At 39.1% G+C, this 22,576-nt stretch overlaps 1 protein-coding gene across 1 annotated transcript in view; it reads left to right on the forward strand.

Moving 5' to 3' along the window:
* Positions 1-22,576, forward strand: part of Hip1 (Huntingtin interacting protein 1) — a 167,388-nt gene that overhangs the window by 41,231 nt on the left and 103,581 nt on the right. The window contains exons 4-5 of the mRNA XM_067094293.1: positions 5,036-5,097; positions 12,829-12,969. Coding sequence (XP_066950394.1) covers positions 5,036-5,097; positions 12,829-12,969 — 203 coding nt within the window. The remainder of the gene's footprint in view (positions 1-5,035; positions 5,098-12,828; positions 12,970-22,576) is intronic.

Consider the following 22,576-nt stretch of genomic DNA (forward strand, 5'->3'; position numbering starts at 1 on the left):
TGATAATGAATGATTAAAGAAACAGGTCATATGCCCACAGGCCTACGCGATAGAATTTTGTTTTCTTAGTCAGTAACAGCTGAAGAGTCCCTTCTGTGAGGAACTTCATTTATGAAAGCTGTGATTCATATCCCAGTAAAAATAGACATTACAGGCAGTCCCCAATTATTGGCGGGCTCGGTTATCAGCAATCTGGTATACAGTGAACCCCCCTTATTCGCGGGGGATGCGTACCACACCCCCAAGTGAATAGCTAAAATCTGCGAATACTTAAAACCCCTTTAAAAACACTTAGAACTGCCCATTTTGATAGCTTAAACCAAGAGAAACCCTGTAAAAATGCTTATACTGTACCTCAGTATTTTAATAGTTTTATCACAAAAAGTGCATTTATTCATGAAAATTATATGAAAATACAGTAATTAGTGAATATTTCTCATTGAAAAATACCGTGAATGAGCGAATTTTCCGCGAAAACTGGCTAGATATGTTCCACAGAGAAACCTGCGAATGCGTGAGTCTGCGAACCATGAGAAGGCGAATACGGGGGTTTACTGTAATGGGGATTGTCTAGCGACAAAAATCAGCAATTTTCGGTGCCGGTGCCGAAAATTGCTGATTTCTGCTTATTGGCTCCGATAATTGGGTATTGGCGCCGATACATGCCTAACAGAGGCCCGAAAAAGTGTTGAAAATCACTGATTTTCGGTTATCGGTGATTTTTGGTTATCATCACACTGAACCCCCGCCGATAACCAGGGACTGCCTGTACTGTACTTTTGACAATTGTTACAGTGTAACTGCTGATAATGAGATATGGAACATTTTAATTTTATAATTTAGTAGGCTAATTGCTCTTCCAGTTGACTATAACAGGATCATTTATAGCCTATAGAGATCTTTATTTTATTATTGCTTCTCTGTTTCTGCTACTATTTTAATAGTCCATGGTGCCATGATATTACTGCCATTATAAAAACAAATTATTTCAAATACAAATTGACAGCTTCAGTGGAGTCTGTTAGTCTCAGTGTATTTGCGTTGCTGTGCAGCCACATAGCAGTTACTGTGTGCTACTCACTCGCATTTTGAAGGGGTGGGTGCCATATGTTTCCATCATTTTTGGTCTCATTTTTGAAGATGGGTATGCATAATATGAACACATTCTTCATAGTGCGACTCATTTGACTCACTTCATAGTTCTGAGCCTACCCTGCATGTTAGGAATTTTGCATTGTTCCTGAGCAAACACAAACCCTCGGTCTCTACATATGGGGTTAATTCAGCTAGCTGGAAATCTGGCCGTTAAACTTTTGCAAGGTGGTTATGGTAATAGCTACCGATGGTAGGGGCGGAAGCACTGCCCACCAAGTCAGTGCTTATTCAGTTGTACGCAATTAACTTTTGGCTGCCGTCTTATTTAGATGTGCGTTTCTTTCTCCAACCTGTTGTTCGACTTTCCCTTCTGTGCTTTGTTATGGTGGCCTCGGCCTCGTGCTCACTATAAATTACCAGGACTATTATGATTATAAAGCTTCCTATCTTCCTATAAGTGATTATTTTCAGAGCCGTAGACCAGCCATAGGGTTTCCCCTCTTACACAGATCTCATGTAATTAATACATACTGTACACTGTATACCAGATCCAGGTTGTATGAATAACCTGATTTCTTATAAAAAAAAAAGGATTTACTCTTCCTTTAAACAAATTCTTCTTATAGGCAGATTTTCAAAAGAATCAATTATGACTTCAGAAAAACAAAAGGCTGTTAAACCCAAGGAGTCAGGATCCTTAGCAAAACACTGTACACTCAAAGAGGAATAAAAAAAAAAACTGAACTTTATAAAAATAATATTTATTACTGAATTAAAGATAGCCGTAAATGATGGTTTGGGCTAGAAACCGCATTCAACTACAAAAACAAAAGCACAACCCAATTCACCTACACTATCATGTATACCAATAGGAAGAGGGAAAGTCAAAGGGGGAGAAAGAAAAAACAACAAACTCACGGTGGCGAAAAACAACACAAACATACTACAGTAGAAGGCAAAGATAGGAAAGATACCCCTTAATTCTATTTATAACATTCAAATACCTAAACGTAACTTACAGTAATAACATGACTCTTGAGCTAAATCTTGTATATATAAAATCCAGCACTGAAAAATATACTTGAAGATGATTCTGCCTATTACCATCAGCAGCTTGAAGCGTTTATAACACCAGACAACATCAAACATCAATCAAAACTTTTAAATGTGTATATGCTTACCAGAGGTACGTCTCCCTACGATCATCAAAGGTTGCACGTGAAGTTGACTCCACCACCAACCATTCAATAGTCTCGCAAATACCACTATCAATATTTACTCTTACCAGAGGTGTCTCCCTCCGGGCACTGTATCGCTCCAACAGAGGTGAATGCAACAGAGGTGAATGCTGTGATCAAAGCTTGCACTATAAGTGATGACTGTACCCTCACGCGGCACAGGTCTCAAAAGGGCAGACACAGACGAAGAATCGTTGAATATTTTCTTACCACAGAACGCCCACAGGAAGCAGGAAGTAGCAAAGCTGAATCAAGCTTTGGCACTTATGCACTTGCAGCAAAGCAGACCAAAGGGGCAGGCAACGGCAAGGTTCAAAAATGCAGCAGACCTCTTGCTCAAACAACCTGGGGCGGAACTCCTTTTGAGAGACGAAGATCCTATATTTACTAAACTCCGCTGAATCACCCAACAACTCGTGATAGTTTGAATATATTTTTTATAACATATTATTTAAATTTTTTTGTTTTTGCTTTGCATATATTGATATATTGAAACATTTCAACATGTTTTTCTATGTCTCCCTAATGATACATTCAGTTATTCTTGCTACGTAGCCATTTTGACTCATTTTAGCCTGTATAAGTTGTGGAGCCTTCCTCTTTATATATCATTTTACTTTTTTGTTGCCTTTTCACATTTACTCAAACCCAACACCCATCTCCTTGGTCTTTGTTTTTTTGTATTCTGTTTTCATTTCTATCACGTAACTGTGGAGAATTGGAGGAATAGCATAGAACATTCAGTACAGTGGCCAACCAGACACATCCCAAGTAAGATGGATGTAATTACAACAATTCATTCACTGAAGTCAGGAGATAAGGAAAGTTGATCTTGGCACCTGGACTTCCGGAAATTCGTTCAACCTCATAAGAAGCTTGATCATGGTCCTTCTTTTCTCGACTTACTGAAGTTGGCGCTGTTCTGTTCTGTATGTTGCCTTCGTAAAGACTAGCCTTTGAGCCCAGTGCCAACAACTTGTTCGTTAGCTTTGAGTTGGCTGAGAACTGGTGTCAAAATTGTCATTTCTCTGATTGGTGAGATGATCAAATGAGCATAACCTGCAACTTCCTGGTGGACATCAGTACGTTTCGGGCTGGATCTTTTGAGGGCAGGGGCATCAGTCTGTCCATTGCATTCAGGTAGAACCTGTCAGTCGAGTACTAGGTTGGGATGTTGCCCATAGGTCCTTGGACCCCTTTTCTTTGGATCCTATGGTGGATGCTCAGCAAGTCATGTAGTTCACCCAGCTCTTGAGGGACAGGTTGCATCTCGCCTAAGGTGTGTGGCTGCAAGGCAGTGTATGTGGGACTGGCTGCCTCCCTTTCTCCAGTCTTCCTTCCTCTTCCAGTGGGCAGAGGAACAGTGAACGATCCGTCACCTACTGGACTGGCGTGCATGCAGGTGATCTAGATGACTGAGTATCCTATCTAGATGACTGAGTATCCTATCCATTTGGGTTAGTAGTTGCAAAACCTTCCTTTTCTCTAGCAAAGGGAGAGAGGAACCGACTATGAGCAAACCAGTTACTAGTTATTCTTAGTCTCCGACACTGTGGGTTCATCCAAACCTTTTCGATTCAAGGGTGTTACATTCCTTCAATTCGAAATGCCCGAAAGCCTGATGATTGAACACCTCTTTTGTTCAGTAGATCAGAGGTGTGGTCTCCTTCCTTTGCTCTTTCATAACAAGGAAGAGAGTACTCAGGTGAGCCGAACTACCAGTCAGTTCAGAGATTTACTTAGAATCCTCCCTCCAAAAGAAGTCTCCCATACGCAAAGACTGAGGGTTTGTATTTGTGAAGGAACAACTGACAAATTTTTTAAGTAATTTGTATTTTTCCTAACATACAAACCTAAGGTCTTTACATATAGGGCCCACCTCATTCTCTTACCTGGGCCAAAAGGTAAACTGCGTAGAATTGAATGCGCACTGACTTTGTGGGCGGTGCTTTTGCCCCTACCATCAGTAGCTATTACCATAACCACCTTGGAAAAGTTAACGGCCAGATTTTCAGGTGGCTGAAAGTTATCCCATGTGTAAAGACCTCAGGTTTATACGTTAGGAAAAATACAAATTACTTAAAAATTTGTCATTTTTAGGAACTCTGATCCAAGGGTGCTTGCTGAATAACCCTCTATTCATCATCTGAAAACAGAGAATTCAGAGCAACACTTACAATCAAACATAAATTATGTGATTGTCCAGCTTTCAATCCATAATATATATCATGCACTTGAAACAAATCTTTTGAAAGAATTTTGTCAGAATCTTGAAATTTTCAGTTTACCCCAACATTAAATTGGTAAGGGGCTGCTAAATATTAAAAAAGATCTCATGCATTCATTAGGAGCCCTTTGGGCCAGTTCCATGAAAGTTAAGTGTTAACTCATTGGTGTTGTTAAACTGTTTATTAACACATTAATGGTATTGCCCTAAGTCTCCCGTTTTTATTACATGGTTTGCAGATAAAGAGTACAAAATTTTTTCTTCAGAATTTACTGATTTTCTAGAGTTTTTATGTTGTATGCTGCAGAGAAGTTTTCTTGAAGTACTGCAGGGAAGTTTTCTTGAAGTACTGTAGAATGGCCTAGATGCTTGGAAACTTTTCTGTTTATAGTAATGCTGTAGGTGTGAAAAGTTATCTTTCAGTGGATGATTGCACTCAATATTCTACTCACTTCTGAAATGTCTTTATTTTCAGCTTTGAGTTGGCTGTTGAAATGCTAGAGTATATGGAATGCATCTTGAATTTGTATGAAGTAGGTAAGTTGTATACAAAGCAAAGTTATTTTTAAATTGATTTTAAGGCAGGTGTTTGGGAATTATATGAGAGCACATATATACAGTGGCACCTCAGGTTAATGGACCTCGTGTAAGAAGATTTTGTTTCTTAGTAGATGTGCCTAAGTCTGATAAAAAAAAATATTTTTTGTGCATTTATTGGGGTAATCTGAGGAAGGGGTATTGAACAGTGCACTGACTGCATCTCAGCTGATGATCTCTCGTACTTATTTTAATAACCTGGTAAGTAAACAAGAGGTATCAAACCATGAAAGAGTAGGCACTTGACATTGTCGTGTTTAAACTTGTGTGTGGGTCCTCCTTTATTTCCAGGATAAGTGACCCATCATACCCCACTGTTTGCTCAGTTCAGTTAATTTTTTAGTCTGTATGATTGCCTGCTCATATTAGTTTGTGCCTGACGTTAAGTAACAGTATGCACTCAGTAAAGGGTTCCCCCTTCTCCTTCTTTCTTTATCTGACATTTACTCAGTGCCCAGCAGTACTGTATTGTACTTAATACAGTGCAGTAATATAGTATTACACAAATTTTTGAGTACAGTATATGCTTGTGCATGTGTACAGGGTATATGCACATGTTTGCATCACATTAAGGTGAACTGTATACTTACAGTGTGTTTGCTTCCCTTCCCCCCTCTCTCTCTCTCTCTCTCTCTCTCTCTCTCTCTCTCTCTCTCTCTCTCTCTCTCTCTCTCTCTCTCTCTCTCTCTCTCTCTTATTTTTGTGATAAGAAACTTGGGTTACTTATGTTTGGCAAGATGATGAGTGTTTTGTGAAATATTTTATATTCAGAATCTTGTAAATATAAGTAGGTACAGGTATGTCCACATAATTTTAGAAGCAATTAATTTTACAGATAAATCTTTTAAAGTAGATAAGTAAATTGATATATTAAATTGAATGATAATTACAAAATATGAGTTAAGATAGGCTATTAGGTACTTATATGAATTGCTTTACACTATAAGCTGTGAGAGTTGGCCCCAGGTTACTTTATTGTGTAGGCTTTGTATGTAAACCATTTCATTATTTACCCGAAGAGCCAGACCCCAAGCTGTCCATTAGCCACTATACTAGTTTCAAGTTGGGTTTTAAAGATGATTTTGACACTATGGTAAAGATAAAAAGAGAGTAGGAAAAAGGAAATGAAAAATAGAAAATATAGTGCTATGATTCTGTTGTTTATATTGTAACTATTTTGCATTGTGTTCTTGTTCCATTTCTCTGCTCTACCAAATAATAAAATTAATTTGTTGCACAACAAATCCATTACTTGTAAAATAGCCTAACATCATGGCCAATGAATTGATGAGACACTTCAGTCCTTTTAAGAGAAAATGGCATTGTAGTTGACAGGTAGGTGCATAGAGGTAGATGTGCACATGTGTATGTTGGTTACCTGTCTCTCAGCCAGTTGGAGCCGCCTCATTTCTCTGGTTGAACTATTTAATAAAAATAATAATATTAATAATAATAATAATAATACTAATAACAATCCTGTACTTATTACTGTTCTTTGCTCTAGAATTACCTTAATTCGCAGATTTACATAATCGTTTCTTAATTTTCATCATCTTTGGTTGTGTTTTATATTTGCAAAGTATTGGTGGCTTGCATACATTATGATACTGTATTGTGTTAATTGCTAGAAATTGGGTTTCTCAAATGAGACACTTATGCAGGCTCCTCTGTTCATTTCGTTTACCAGTCTACAGACTAGCATCTTCAGAAAGAGACGTAACATTCAGGACAAAACTAAATTTGAAGATTTATCCAGGATTGCATTCCTCTTCTGCAAGATGATATTCACCATAAGGAAAATGATCATTTTTAAAATAGCAGTAGAAGACTTGACCAAAGATGAGATAATTTTTGCAATCTTGGAGATAGTTTCTAAATAAATGATGTTCATGGATAAGAAAGCTGTGATTGCTCCTGAAGTCCATTTTTACTAGTTGCCAATGATGAGAAACTCTCTCATACTTCTCAAGATTGTTTGCCTGTAATGGCAAGAATGAGAGGGAATGCTGGTGGAAGGGTTGTTGTGTGGCTTTTCAACAGTGCTTTAGTGCTAGTTAAGAGGCTGGTAAACTTGTGTATGAAGTTATTGACAGGCAGTCCCTGGTTATCAGTGATCCGGTTGTATGGGGCTTGTCTAGCAATGAAAGTTAGTGATTTTTGGTGCCGAAAATCGCCGATTTCCACTTATCAGCCCTGAAAATTGCCGATTTTCGGTTATTGGCTATTTTTGCTTATCACGCTGTTGGAACAGACCCCCGCTGATAACCGGGGACTGTCTGTATTGTGTAAATTCTCCCCAGTCTCTTGTCTGGTAAAGAAAAAGGCTGAGGAACAGGCATATGTTTTTCCTCACCATCTGGCTGTCATGTTCTTAGACTTGAGAATGGAATAACAAAAGTCAAGGTTTTGTCTTCTGTCTTGATTAGTGCTCTCCTAGCCACATGTACAACCGAAATTACCTGTCATCCATGTAGTTCTTCTTTGGAGGAGTGGTAGAGCTTTCGACTGGCACGCTGTTGGCCCAGCATTCGACTCTCCAAGCCGCCAAAGAAGAATTAGAGGAATTTATTTCTGGTGATAGAAATTCATTTCTCGTCATAATGTGGTTCGGATTCCACAGTAAGCTGTAGGTCCCATTGCTAGGTAACCAGTAGGTTCTTAGCCACGTAAACATAAAAATAAGTCTAATCCTTCGGGCCAGCCCTAGGAGAGCTGTTAACCAGCTCAGTGGTCTGGTTAAACTAAGATAACTTAACCTGTCATCCCTTTGGCGTCCGGATTGAAAGCACCCCAAATCCATTTTGGCCTTCAGCTAAATCTTCAGTGTATTGAAATGATGAAAATTATTACTGACAATATTTTTCAATAAGGCATATGTCAAAACTGTTTAGGTGAAGTAAAACTGTAAAAAGCCAAGAATCATTGTGTGAGATCTTGGAATGAACTTTGTTTCTACTAGAGCCCCTTCCTCCGACTGATTGGAAAAGTTTGAGCCGGGCTTACCGTAAGTAGAGTGGCTGGGAACTTTGGTGCAACTTGGGATTCTAGACATTCTTTACAAGTGAAGAGGTTTGAATCTTGTATTAGAAATAGTGGATCCTATGAAGAGGATTGGCTTGACTCTTCAGAAGTGGCATGGCTGTGGTCCTGTGGTTTTGGTCCCTTAAAATTGTAGTCACTCTGTCCTTTGAAATAGAGGAGTGCAACTCTTGAAAGTAGAGTGGCTTGGGTCCTTTGAAGTAGAGTGGCCTTGGTCCTTGACAGTGGATCATTTTGAATCTTCTGAAGAATAGCACCCCAGATCCTTTAGAGTGACTCGAGTCCTTTTAAGTAAAGTAGCCTGTGTATTTTCAAGTAGGGAGACTCAGGTCCTTAGAATTACAACAGTGGATTTACTTGATCTTGAAAAAAATAATTGCCCAGATCTTTTGAAAGTAGAGTTATGAGGATCCTTTGCAGGAAAGTGTCTTGTGTCCATGTAAGGAAAAGTGGCTTGTGCCCTTGTGAGGAAGAGTGGCTTGTGTCCATGGAAGTAGAGTAACTTGGGTCCTTTGAAGTAAAGTGTTTTGCATCCTTGTAAGTAGAGTGGCTTGTGTCCACGGAAATAAGTGACTTGGGTCCTTTGAAGTAAAGTAGCTTGTGTCCTTGGTAGTAGAGCAGCTGAAGCCTTTAAAAGTAGAATTGCTCAGGATCTGCATGATCCCTCAAAGAATAGCAGCTCAGATACTCGAAAGTGGCTTGGGTCTTTTGAAGTATAGTGGCATTGATCCTAGGAAGTAGAGCAGTTCAAGTCTTTAGAAGTAGACTGACTCAGGCGCTTGAATGTACGGTGACTAATATCCTTGGAAGTAGAGTGGCTCATGACCTTAGAGGTATTGTGGCTTGAATCCTTTGAGGTTAAAATGGCTATGGATTATTGAAGTAGTGTGACTTTGGTCTTTGGAAATAGAACATCTCAAGGTTTTTGAAATGGTTTGGCTTGGGTCTTGAAGAGAAGCTGTTCAGATTCTTTGAAGTAGATTGGCTTGTGTCTTTTGAAGTAACATTGCTCGGCCTCTAGAAGAAAAGTAGCCTGGTGGCTTGGGTCCTCAGAATTGGAACATCACTGCTTCTAATAGAAGAGTAGCTGGAATATATGGAAGTAAAGTGGCCCGGATCCTTATAGTGGTTTTGGGAAAGTCTGCTGCTATGATTCTTTCCAAAAAGTATTGGAGGGATTTAGTTATAGAGTGGATCAAGCCTCTTTGGGCAACAGGAATTGACACCAAAGATTCTGAGACTTTTTCCCATTATACTCTTTCCGCTGCGCTTCAGCTAAGTTCACACAAAATGGGCGGGTGAAATTGGGTGAATACGCCTGTCCCCAACAAGCTGAACATATTATGAGGATCTCTAAGAAAACTTTTTATGAAGGCATTACATAGTACACTAGGTAATTAGGAGCAGCTACTTGGGCCTTGGTTATGAAACATGGCTTAAAGTTGAAGCAATAGTCACATTAAAGAGTGAAAAGTACAAAAAAATGGAAAGTAAAATTAAGAAAAACAGTGCATGCTCATTGCAGATTTTAAAGAAAAAAAATAAAAATGTCAGCAATTATTGTGTATTAAGACATAGTAACATAATAAAGCATGGTTAATGGGATAAAGAAAAAAAGCCAAAGTTAAATGGTCAGACAAGGAAAGAATGAAATATGATAAGAAAGAGTGATTAACTTAATTTTCAATATCTATGTTAATTCTATGGTTAAGAAATCAAATGTGCATCAAGTATCCTAACAGCTGACACAGTCAGCTTACCAAATATCACCAGAAACCTTGAAAACGGGCAAACGGAATGAATGTGTCAACAGCTGAGACCTGATGGGTCTCCCTGTGCATATGCACTGCTCACTAATGGAATACTGCCACTCTGTCTCCTTTTAATAATTTTTTCTAATACCCTCGGTGGCTCTATGAAATTTGGGTTTTCTGTATGAGACAAAAGCTTTTATAACTTGTTATTGATATTCCAGGAATTGTTTTGTCAAAGTTATTGATATTCTAGGAATTGTTTTGTCAAAGGTTAGTTCTTTGAGCATGCAGCAAATTGAAAACTAATTTGCCAAATCTTCCCAAAATATTGTCAAACCAACCCCTTCTACATAAATTGTATTACTACTGTATTTATAGAGGAAAATGTGTTAGAAATTCAAGTAATTGAACAAAATATTAAGCAAATGATATAAGGTTATGAAGTAAATGTAAAAACCTAGAAAGCAAATCAGAGGAAGAACAGAGAAACAAGGTGTAACCAATTTATTTAACAAACATCAAACTTACAGACACTACATTTGAAAAGGTGAAGTAGGCACACTACTATGAACATCCACTGACCAGCACTTTAGACCAGTTAGTGGTTTAAGGTCCTTGACAAACTCATCTTCACCACCCCACACCTTCACAGCAGACTATCTTCTTACTGTCTGTCTCTCCATGTGGTTAATGTTTAAAGTTTAAAAAATTTATTCATAAAATTCAATATGGTGACTATAATTGGAATCCATAGCGATCCGTTTTCTGTATCTCTTATTAAAGAAAATGAAATGCATCAGGAACTGTGTTTATTTTGGGTAGTACACAGCGGAAGTTCTATGTTGAAATAGTGCTTATGGTTTGGTAGAATTTTTTGCGAGGGTTATCTAAATCATAATTACCACTGATAGGGAAAGGGGCACTATGGTCAACCCTTGGTATTCAAGGGGGATAGGGACCACAAACACCCATGAGTAGGTAAAATCTGTGAATACTTGACATCCCCCTCTAAAATGCTTATAACTGGCCATTTAAATAGTTCAAAAACCAGACCCCCTCTAAAAACATTTATAAGTGCTTATTTTAATAGCTCAGACACCAAATGCATACCTTAAACTACCATCCAACACAGCATATACCTTAAACTATCATATAAAACACTTTATCATTTCAAAATTATATTACAACATTACCCTTAAAAATCTATGGCTTACAGCTAAGTGTGAAAACTATTCAAGTTACCCCTATTTTCGTGTACTGTATATCCATTTTCTTTCATACCTTAAACTATCATCCTACACCAGAATATACCTTAAACTATCATCTGAAACACTTTAATATAATTTCAAAGTCATAATACAACATTACCCTTAAAAATGTATGGCTTACAGCTAAGTGTGAAAGCTATTCAAGTTACCCCTATTTTCAAGTACATCCATTTTCTCTCATACCTGAAACGATCATTCTGTGTAGAATATATACGTTAAACTATTATCTTAAACACTTTAATATCATTTCAAAGTCATCTTAAACCATTGCCCTTAAAAATATATGACTTGCAGCTAAGTGTGAAAACTATTCAAGTTACCTCTATTTTCAAGTACATCCATTTCCTCTCATACAGTATTGAAGCAGTCGCATTTTCTTTGTACAGTACATGGGGAGACCCTGGGAAGTTAATTACTGTACTGTATACAGTACCTTAATATTTAATATCATTGAAAAAAGGAATACATTTTATTGATAGGTTGCTGTGTTTACATTAATATTTATATTTGAAAATTAGTCAGTCATTTTTTATCATAAAAAATGTATTTAGTCAGGAAAATATGAAAATACAGTGATTAGTGAATATTTCTTGACGAAAAAGTCTGCGAACTACCAAATTTTTCACGAATAATTTGGTGATACGTTCCACAGAGAAATCCACAAATAGGTGAAACCGTGAATCCTGACCCGCAAATAGGCGTGTGTCGACTGTACCTTTTTGTGTAATTTGTCTAAAAAGTATAAAAGATCATGGGAGGCTTGGCAGCGAAACTGGGGGACAGTGTGGGAACAAAATTCAAACAGCGATAGTACCAAGTTGTTGTTGTTGTTGTTGTGTTGTTGTTGTTGTTGTTGTTTTTTTTTTTTTTTTTTTTTTTTTTTTTTTTTTTTTTTTTTGAGGTTATGCAGAAGAAAGTTTGGAGTCTGAAGATTACCATTTAGAATTCCAGACAAAATATGTGTATGCTCACTGCAACTGGCTGCTTTTAGAACCTGTGAAAATGTATCATTTAGTTGCAAACCTTCCCCTTATTCATTTCCCAGGGTCCTTAGATACAGATGTGTGTTCAGTATGTAAGGTCCCATTTTTATGTTAATTATTGTTCCATATCTTACACAAAGGGTGTATTGATGTTATCCTACTTAGATGACACCAAGATATGTACACAGTAATATAGTTGTTGGGAAATTCTTGAGGTGTCGTAGAAGCCTTAAATGACCAAAACCTTCTTTGTGTTCATATGTCTTATCTGTGATATCTGTAGATGATGAAGCACATTATATGAACTCCAGACTAGAGTAGCCAAACAGATAATATTTTTTACATTTCTGAGAGTGACATCTTTTACTTTCTTGGAACCTCAGATCACATCTTATAGTCTTTGTCGCTACATATCGACTCTGCAATGTCTACAACCTTTTTGTATACTGTCTGCCGTCTGTGGCACATTGATTGAACTTAGGATTACTGCCGGCATACCACTCTATGTTTTTTGGCAGTTTATACAGGATTGTGGTGGCTTGTAAAATGGAACAATATTATTAAAGATTCTGCAAGAACTTCAACTTTTGATATTCTGCTTAGATTTCATGCTTATTTGTTTTTCAGTGTTCCTCTCCTTGGATCCCTCCAGAGCCAACTCAATGACCCGTTCAGGCCAGTGTCGCCTTGCACCATTAATTCCATGTATACAAGATTCATCGTGTCTTTATGATTGTACTGTGAGGATTCTTTTTCAACTACACAAAGGTATGTAAAGCTAAATTTGAAAGAAATGTAAATGTTTAAGAGAAATAATGTTATATACCTTATTTTTAATATTTACTTTGGTTCTCGAAATAATCTGAATAGCTCAAGTACTGTGACCACTTGACAGGGAGCTGTAACATATAAACGGAACTTTTCCTCAGGCTTTGACAGGCTGAAAAAAGGGCATGTTACAGTAGTTGCGAAGGAAAACCCATTTTTTGATGTTGTCATTGGGGAAGCTTTCCGAATTGATGATTCTTTTGCTTTAGCCTTTATCAACACTATCGGTTTGACTGTCACCATTGTTTAAGAGAAAACAGAAAAAACTCCAGAGATGTATATGTTTAAATGATTCGCACAAGTTTGGGATTAGAAGTAGTAACAAACATATCTACAAAAAACAGTGCTCTCTCTCTCTCTCTCTCTCTCTCTCTCTCTCTCTCTCTCTCTCTCTCTCTCTCTCTCTCTCTCTCTCTCTCTCTCTCTCTCTCTCTCTCTCTCTCTTTTTTTGGAGTAGGCTCTAAAACAGTCCATTGTTCCTAATAGTATTTTATTTCCAAATAACTAATTTTAAACTGACTCTTTTTGTATCCTTCTTAAGTAATTTTTTTATGAAATATATGTTCTTTTTTTATTAAATCTAGGTTAGATCAAGCCAAGAAACTTTCTAGTGAAGAAATGTCTTGTTTTTTCAATTCGGTTGAGAGAGAGTGATAGTCTTAAAAACTTAGACACTTGGATACAACAGAAATTCACCAAAGGCCTGAGATGGAGGATGAAAAATTTTGCTTAATGGGATTTAATCTTCAACTTCAATAGAGTTACTGAGCTTCTTGTGATAATGTACTGTGTTGTTTTCAAGCATTTTCATATATTAAAGTATATATCAAAGTATTACAATAATTCGTATTTTAAGTGATTGATGTATATTAGTACTGGATTATGTTGAGGTTTATAAGTTCCATATCAAGCATTTTTTTTTTCAAAGTACGTTTCATTTCCAGTTAGTTGAATTTGCATAACGTCTGTGAAATAAAAGATGAAATAACCAGTTTTTCCTATTTTAGTTAACTCTTGATTGTATACAGTATATTTGTTCTGTATTACCAGTTAAATGTACATTGGTAATTGTGTTAAAATGTTTCATACATGGACAAAATTTATACTAACATAAGAAAATGCTTGTCTGGTTTCCTTCAAGTACTGTAACTTGCTTTTAGTGTGAATTTTTTATATTTAAACTATTTTAGTAATTTTATTTTATCACAATTTTGATGTGTGTTTCTTATATTGTAGTTGCATTTTACGTAGATATCTTGTCAAGAATGAAACCTTTACTAGCCTATGATATTTTCACTGGAGTTATTGTAAGGATCCATCATTGCATGGCAACCTCTATTTTGGTGTATGCCTCAGTATCATTTCTTGCATGAATTTTCTCTTTTAGAAAGTGAGCAGTCATCAAATAGTGTGTTGTACCATTTCTGAGTTCTCTATGAAGTGGAAATGAAATTGAGACTTGATAAGTCCCCTTTGTAGTTAGGAGTTGGACACTTATAAGAGAAATGTCATTTTCAGTAAGGATGAATGTACAATCAACTGTGCTTAGAGAATTTGGATATGTTCATTGTGGTCAATTGTGTTGGGAAATATTGTATTGTAAGCAATCTTAAATTTTATAGGGAAAACTTGGTTTCCGAATGACTGCAGTCGACCTATATCCTGAGTCTATAACAACATATATTTGGCTTTGGAAGAAGTCCAGTCCAAGCAAAGTCATCAACAACTCCTCTATGCATCCTGTGTTTCCCCTCCTGTTTTCCCTTCTCTTTAGAGTGCAGCAAGGCTACAGTTTGTGGATAGATGTCAAAAACATATGTCTAAACAAAAATATCATAGGTTGAAAATAAATAAATTAATAAATTGAGAGATAAAAACGTAAGTAAATTACTAAAATGCAAGGAGAATAGTATTAGGGTAGTAATGCATTACATCTTAGCTTGAACTTTTGAAGTTCCAGTTGCATGACATCCTCAGAGAGACTTCCACAGTCCAATGATGTGAGGAATAAAGGATCTCTGGAACTGAGAAGTTCTACAGCGAGGCACAATTACTGCATATTGGTGCTGCTTTTCAGCAAATCTGGTTGCTTTCGGCAGGAAAAGGGGATGGGATCAATTGTAAACGTGAAAGATCTCTGTTAAAATACAACTTATGAAAAATTGACAAACAAGAGACCATCCGTTGATGGTCCAAGTCATAACTGCTAATATTAGGAAACGGAAACCTACTATCATGAACCACTCTATCTAAGAGAGATGAGTCTCTAGCAGAAGCAGACATTCATATTGGAGAGCGGTATTCTAGTAAAGGGAGCACAAAAGACCCAAAACAGATTGCATTGATTTTATCAATGTTATAAATATATGAGGCCTTTTGTACAGTACCTAATTTTTGTGTGACATTTGCTGACACTTTTATTAGACGTGTCTCAAAAGTAAGATGTAAGTCAAAAGTTACACCTAGAATAGTTCAAGCTTCAGACTCATTCAGCAGAGTCCCATCCACCTGGAGGGGAGGATGGGGTGGAAAATCTGTACAAGATCGACTAATCAACAGTGTTTTCATTTTACTCGAGTTCAGCCTCATACCCCACTGATTACATCATTCACTAATCTGCTCCATGTCTTGATTGAGACCAAGGGCAGCTTCATTTCTCATAAGTGGAGTCTTTACTTTACTCACAAGTGTTGCATCTTTGGCATACTGAACAATCTTGTTTTCCAGGCCAACAACCATGTCACTTGCATACACTAAAAATAACAATGGACCAAGAACACTACCTTGTGAAATGCCAGACACAATAGGTCTTGGGTCACTGGAGAACCCTTCAACAGCAACTAGTTGCTGCCTACCTGTAAGGAAATCTTGAAGCAAACCTAAAACATATCCACCTACTCCAAGATAATTAAGTTTATAAATAAGTGCCTTGTGATATACTAAATCGAAAGCAGCAGTAAAATGTATTGGAATTACTCGACACTCAAACCTCTATTGAGGTTCTCTTGTAAATGACATGCAAAAAGTAAAGGAGCATTGCAGGGAGACCGGAAATTGGCCTGTAGTTACTACTGTCTGCAGATATGCCATACTTTGGAACAGGCATTGTATTGTTAAGCTTGTGCTCATCTTCAGAGGTACTAGAAACCTTTTTAAAGAGAAAGAGAAACAAAGAGAAGAAACCATCAAGATCATCTCCACCCTAGCTATCAAGATTGACAAGAATTTTCTTAACATCCCTAGAGTGAAATGTAAATTTTGTAAGAATAGGTTCAGAATGATAAGTATCAGGAAGAGAGACATCCTCAGCTGATTGCTTAGCTTCAAAAGCTTGATGAAACAGCTCAGCTTTATCCTTAAAAACATGGTGTAGATACAGGAGGGTATAAAAAAACAATTAGAGGCAACGCATTGCAACTACCGAACAACCTTCTTGTGTAGAATAGCCTGTTCCAGCTTGTGCTGAAGGTAATTCCTATGTAAAGACCTCAGGTTTGTGTGCTAGGAAAAATACAAATTACTTTTAAAATTTGTCATATTAGAGGCATCGCAGAACACTGTAGAGTAAGTAGTTCGTACAATAGTGACCTAGTGGCAGACTAAGAGAAGCGTACTGCTGATGCTGCCTGTATAGAAGAATCTAATCAGGTGCATAACGAAACCTTTCACTTGCGTATCTAATGTCTGTGGAATTGAATGATTGTAGTGTACTGTAAACAGGGATTCTTGAGGTATTTTGAGGAGTTGCAGAATTTGAATTTAAAGGATTGCAAAGTATATAGCACCCATAATGATGTGACAAACATTTGGAAATTATCCATATTATAGTGCATAGGTTGAAGTTGATAGTGATCACTTACTTTGATGTTAAATTTCTCCTCTGGAACAGAGGTTGAATTTATATTTTTCTTGTTCACTTTAACAGTTGAATACTAGTTTCAACATTTTTCCATTTCATGAGAACTGATTTTGTATTTCTGTCAAATTATGCTTTCACTATAATTACTCATTTATTTTTTAGGTTTGCTCACTTATAAGGAATATTTTTGTGTAAAAGCAGCCAGTGGAATAGCTGCTAATGCATGAAAAAATTAATGCAGGCATTGAAAGATTACAAATTTTCCAGGAACATGGTGCCCTTACCTTGATTAAAAAAGGGGGGATTGCTTTATAGTCCTTCGTGTAACTTTGTACCTTGGTTTTTGACTGTCATTGCACAGTATTGATATGGAACTATTGTAGGCATTGAAGGTAGAAAAATAATAGTAAACTTAAATGAAATTCAAACAGATGTAGCAGAATACAACATTTAATGATCCTTTCAGGAAACAGTAGTACTGTAATTGGTTTTCTAGGTAGTAGTTATTGTATAATTGGAAGATTATTTTTAATTCCTTGGTGTTTAAAGAATAAGTAAGGTTTTCTTTTACCAAAGAATGTGGTGTTATTCTGCTTAGATGTTAAGCATCTTTTCCCATAATTGTTATTGTTGTTTTTCCCCATTGTTATCCCTAAGCTATGGGGTTGCCTGCCTTGACGTTTCTTCTCCAACTATTCATGGCAAAAGCATCCTTGTGCTATCATGCCATGTAATCATTTTCCTTCCTCTTGACTTTCTACCCCTAACAGGTTCCATCCAGGCCCTTGCCACTCCTCTCTCATCACTCATCCGTACTATATGCTCAATATGTCTGTCTTAACTCACTTAACATATCAGTAATCTTTACCACTCTACATTTCTAATTACAGTGCTTTGTTTTCTAGCTTTCCCCGCAGCAAGATCCCCAAAATCCACCTTGACATCCTCGTTTCTGTTTGTTCCAGGTTCTGTTCTCCCTCCTTCTTAATTCCCATGTATCTGAACCTGCTCAACTTCACATCTCTATTGGCTTGAAATAGATCCTAAGTACTTGAAATTCAAATGTAGGCCTCTATCTTCTCTTGTTTAAATAGCCTATCCCATCCTTGCTTTACAAAGAATGCATCAGCTTTACTTGTCTCTTTAATGAAACCATACTGCTGTTCACTAATCTTTACAAATGCATGTAATCTGTCATTATTCTTTTATAAATCTTCAACAAATATTATGTAAGTTTGATTTTATTATACCACACACCATATCTTCCTCTGTTTAAACACATGTACCATCAGACTTTCTTCCCAATACATTTGGCATCACTTTCTCCTCCAAGCTTGCCCTTAACAGTGCCAGTATCCATTCTTTCCCCTCTGTACTGAGTACCTTCGACATATCATTTTACATAAGTGACTTACCAAGTAATTACATAGCTACTAGCTTTCCACATGGCAGTCTAAGAATTCAAATTTTGTGGTGGCACTACTATCACTTGTGTAGGTGACAAAATCTTGCCCACTTTTAGGACTGATAGGTACAACTCGGCAAAGAGCTTCAATTCGTTTTCTGCCAGCTCCCAACTAACATCAGTGGTTTCGTGCAGTCTCATCATCGTTTTTGGATATTTGTCCTGTTTCTTTTGATGAAGCATTCGGATTTTGCTTTTTTTGGTGTGCGCAGAAGATTTTTTTTTTTTTTGCTATTTGGTAATTTTTTAGCTGTTGTTAACTTTATTCTAATTAGCCAGGATGTTTGGCTCTAGTTCTTCTAGTGTTTGGTACTGCACCGAAGGTTGTAGGACTAGGTTAGTGAAGATTACTTTTGACTCTCACACTAAATGTGTGAAATGTAGGGGGGAGGACTGTAGTAAAGACCTTACTTGTTCCAAAGTGGAAAGCTTTGAAATTGCACTAAGTGAAATTGGATAGGGATAGAAAGAGGAAGGCGGCACTTACAGCCAGGAAAAGGGCTAGTTTAGATCCTATTCCTTCTCCTTCTGTGATAGAAGATAGTGCTATCTCCTCTCCTCAAGTCCCTCCTTTGTCTCCATTCCTTAGCTTTCCTACTTCTTTGCCGCCTCATACTCCTTTATCAGGTTCCCATGCTTCCAATCTCGACACCACTGCCAGCCTCGAATCTAGGTGTGGCCTGAAATTTGAATTTTTAGCCAACACGGTTATGGAGTTGGGTGTGTCCTTTAAACCCTTTTTCAAGAGGGCTTCCAGTGTTCCCAGTGTCAGTAGTGTAGTGCAAAGTGACTGTTGTGCGTACTGAGGAGGTGGCTGCCCGTCCCAGCAGCGCTCCTAGATGAAGGTCCCTGTCCTGTTCCCCTGCACCGGTGAGAAGACATACCTGAGGTCCAAAGGAGGCTGGTGGGGTTTGCCCACGGGTAGTCGCCCCCTTCACCGAGCCTGTTGTCCCTTCCCAGGCTGCGGCAGAGTGCCACTGGAAAGGTATCTCAGTTAGTGCTGATTGTCTGTCATCAGACTCAGGTTATTCTTCGCCCGACAGGAAGCACCAGCGGCACCTAATTGTCGCCTCTCGGCCTCTGAAGAGGCATTCCTCCATTGTGGACAGTTCTCCTCCCCCTGTTAAGAGGTATAAGGAGACAAGTTTCAGTCCTCAGCCTTCGTGCAGCTTCGCCGTTCTGCCTCTGCCTGTCTCTTCAGTGTGTCCTCTCCAACCTTCTTGGGGCAGCCCGAAGTCTCCTGAGGTTTTCAAGCACCCAGTGCTAGTGCCTAAGCGCTCTGATCTTCCTCATAAGTGCCCATCGCCCTCTTCTCTTTGTTCTTGTGCTCCCGAGCACCCGTCTCCTTCCAGGCACATGTCCCTCGCTTCAGCGCCACACTCGGCTGCATCAGCCCGTTCAGCGCCAACTTCAGTCCGCTCTACGCCAACCCCACGTCTTCTGCACTCGTCAACTTTGGAAGACTCTTCCTTGGCCCCACTTCGTTGTCAGCTTGAGGACCTTATGTGCTTCTTGAAGAAGTCTTCGTCTTCCAAGAGCAAGGACCCTTCTTTGTCGCCGATTTCGTCGGATGAGGAAGAAGCTGAACAAGACAATGCCCCTTTGTCAACTTACTCCAGTTTGCCGGAAGTTGTTCTTGGCAAACTTTGACCTCTTCGACCCTGCCTCTCCAGCTTCACCCGCGTCTGCTTTCCTCATGAGGAAACATTCTTCGGATTCTGCTTGCCTCCCCAAGTCAGCTCCTTCCTCCTCATCGAAGAAAGTCCTTCGAGACAAGGATGAGTGGTTGACCTCAAAGAAGGAGCAAGGTAAAGCTACCTTTGACTTCCCCCCCCGTCTAAGCTCCTGTAGAAGTAGTAACATTTTTATGCCATTGGAGAGGGTCCTTCCTTGGCGTTTCTGCCTCCTCCCAAGCATACTTGTCCGGTTTTGTTGATGCTACGCATTGAGCTGCGTTTTCCTCGGCCAAGATTATGTTTTCCTTGCCCGACCTTGACCATCCTGTCAAGAATCTTTTTAAGGTTTTAGCGATATTCAGTTTTCTTGAGTGGACCGTTGGGAGTTGGTGAGGAAGATTGAAGACTGTCCGGACCTTGCCGGAGATTCGCTTCCGACTGGGTAGGTGTCTTATAATGCATCGACAAAGCAGTCAGGGATGGTTCCACCGAACTTGCCTCCCTTTTTTCAGTGGGCATTCTTAAGAAACGGGAGTTGTGGTGTTCCTTTGCCAAGAAGGGAGCAACATCTTCATAAAAGTCGACGCTCTTGTTCTCTCCTTTAGACAGGACACCTCTTTTTCCTCAGGATACGGTTAAAGAAGTGTTGTCAGCCCTGCAAAAGAAGTCAACAACAAACCTTTTGGCTCAGTCTGCCAAGTGTCCAAAAGAAACTCCCTTTGTTTCCAAGTCTTTCTCACTCTTGCAACCTCGGCCCTTTTGTGGAGCAAGATCAAGACCTCAACCCAGACCTCGAACTAACCTGCGTCGTCCCTCTAGGTCCATCAAGAAGTCAATCTTCAAGCCTGCTGCTAAGAAATTAAGTTTTTGTCCTTTGCACACCTGTTGGATCCAGGCATTGTCTCTCTTAGGAGGAATGGAGTCGCAGAGGGGTGGACCCCTGGGTGGTCCAAGTATTGAGATGAGGCTACTCCATTCCTTTCAGAGAGACGCCCCCCCTTGTTCAGGTTGCTGATTGCCATGACAGTCTCCTCGGCAGGGTCTGAGAAGTTTTTGGCTCTTGCTCAAGAGGTAGAGTCCTAGATTTGCAAGGGAGCAGTAGAGGAGGTATTAGATCATTCGTTGGAGGGTTTCTACAACGGACACTTTGTAGTCCCCAAATCATTTGGGGACTGGAGGCCCATTCTGGATGTCAGTACCCTGAACTTGTTCACTGTAAAGATGAAATTTCACATGGAGATGAACCACTTTGTCATGTTCTCCCTACATGAGGGCGACTGGATGGTCACCTTGGGCATGCAGGATGCCTATTTCCTCATTCCCATCCATCCAGACTCCAGCAGATTTCTGAGATTTGTGTTTCGAGGCAAAGTTTTCCAATTTTGGGCCCTTTGCTTCTGTCTTTCTAGCGCCCCCAAGGTTTTCACCAGGATCCTCACTCCTCTTGGGAAATGGCTTCACCTTCTCGGGATCAATGTGTCCCTCTACAGTACTTGGACGCCTGGCAGTTCCGCTCCACGTTGGAAGAACAGTGCACGGAGGACTTGAAGAAGACTCTTCGCCTAATGCAGGAGTTAGACATTTTGATAAACCCTCAGAAGTCACAGATGACTCCAACACAGAAGATTCCCTATTTAGGGATGATTCTGGGCTATTGAGCTTTTTGGGTTTTTCTATCCCCCAAAAGGATCAAATCTTACCTCCAAACTGTTCGAGAGTTCCTCTCTCTCTAGGTATGCTCAGCGGTCCAGTGGATGAGTCTCCTTGGCATGTTGGCCTCAGTAGAACAGTTTGCGAGGTTGGACAGACTTCACATGAGGCCCCTGCAATTTTACCTGAAAGCAAGCTGGTGCAGGAAGACCCAGCTGGATTCCTTTCTCTTCCCCATCTCGTCGAAGATGAAGAAAAACCTTCAATGGTGGTTGTCAGAAGAAAAGCTTCAAGTAGGGATTTCTCTTCTGCCTCTGAACCCCAACCTAGAGTTCTGTTCCGGTGCCTCAGATATAAGTTGGGAGCCCTTCTAGGGAATCAAAGGGTTTCAGGAACATGGACATCGGTTCAGAGGTCCTTACACATAAACATCAAGGGGCTGTTAGATTGGACAAGCCTGGATGTGTATGCCTTTCCACCGTTTGGATTGATTAGGCAGGTGATCAACTAGTTATCGTATCACCAGAACGTCACGATGACCCTGGTTGCTCTGTTCTGGCCTAGGAAGGAGTGGTTCCTGGATCTGCTGCATCTTCTTGTGGACACTCTGAGGCCTCTACCACAAAACAGTCGCTGCTCAGACAGCCCCCACTTCCTCAGGTTTCATCAAGGGTTGTCTACTCTGGCCTGAAAGGGTTCTGACTGTCAGGAGCCTTGTCAGAGTGAAAGGCTTTTTGCAACAAGCTACAGAGGCTATTGCTAGATGCAGGAGAGCTGCTTTTAGCAAGCTCTACCAGTCTAAATGGACCATTTTCAGAAGATGGTGCAAAAGCAGTAGAATCTCTTCTTCCGAGATGACTGTGAGCCAGATAGCAGATCTTTTACTCTTTCCTGAGG

The sequence above is a fragment of the Macrobrachium rosenbergii genome, chromosome 50, assembly GCF_040412425.1.
Source record: "Macrobrachium rosenbergii isolate ZJJX-2024 chromosome 50, ASM4041242v1, whole genome shotgun sequence".
In the NCBI taxonomy this organism is placed as follows: domain Eukaryota; kingdom Metazoa; phylum Arthropoda; class Malacostraca; order Decapoda; family Palaemonidae; genus Macrobrachium; species Macrobrachium rosenbergii.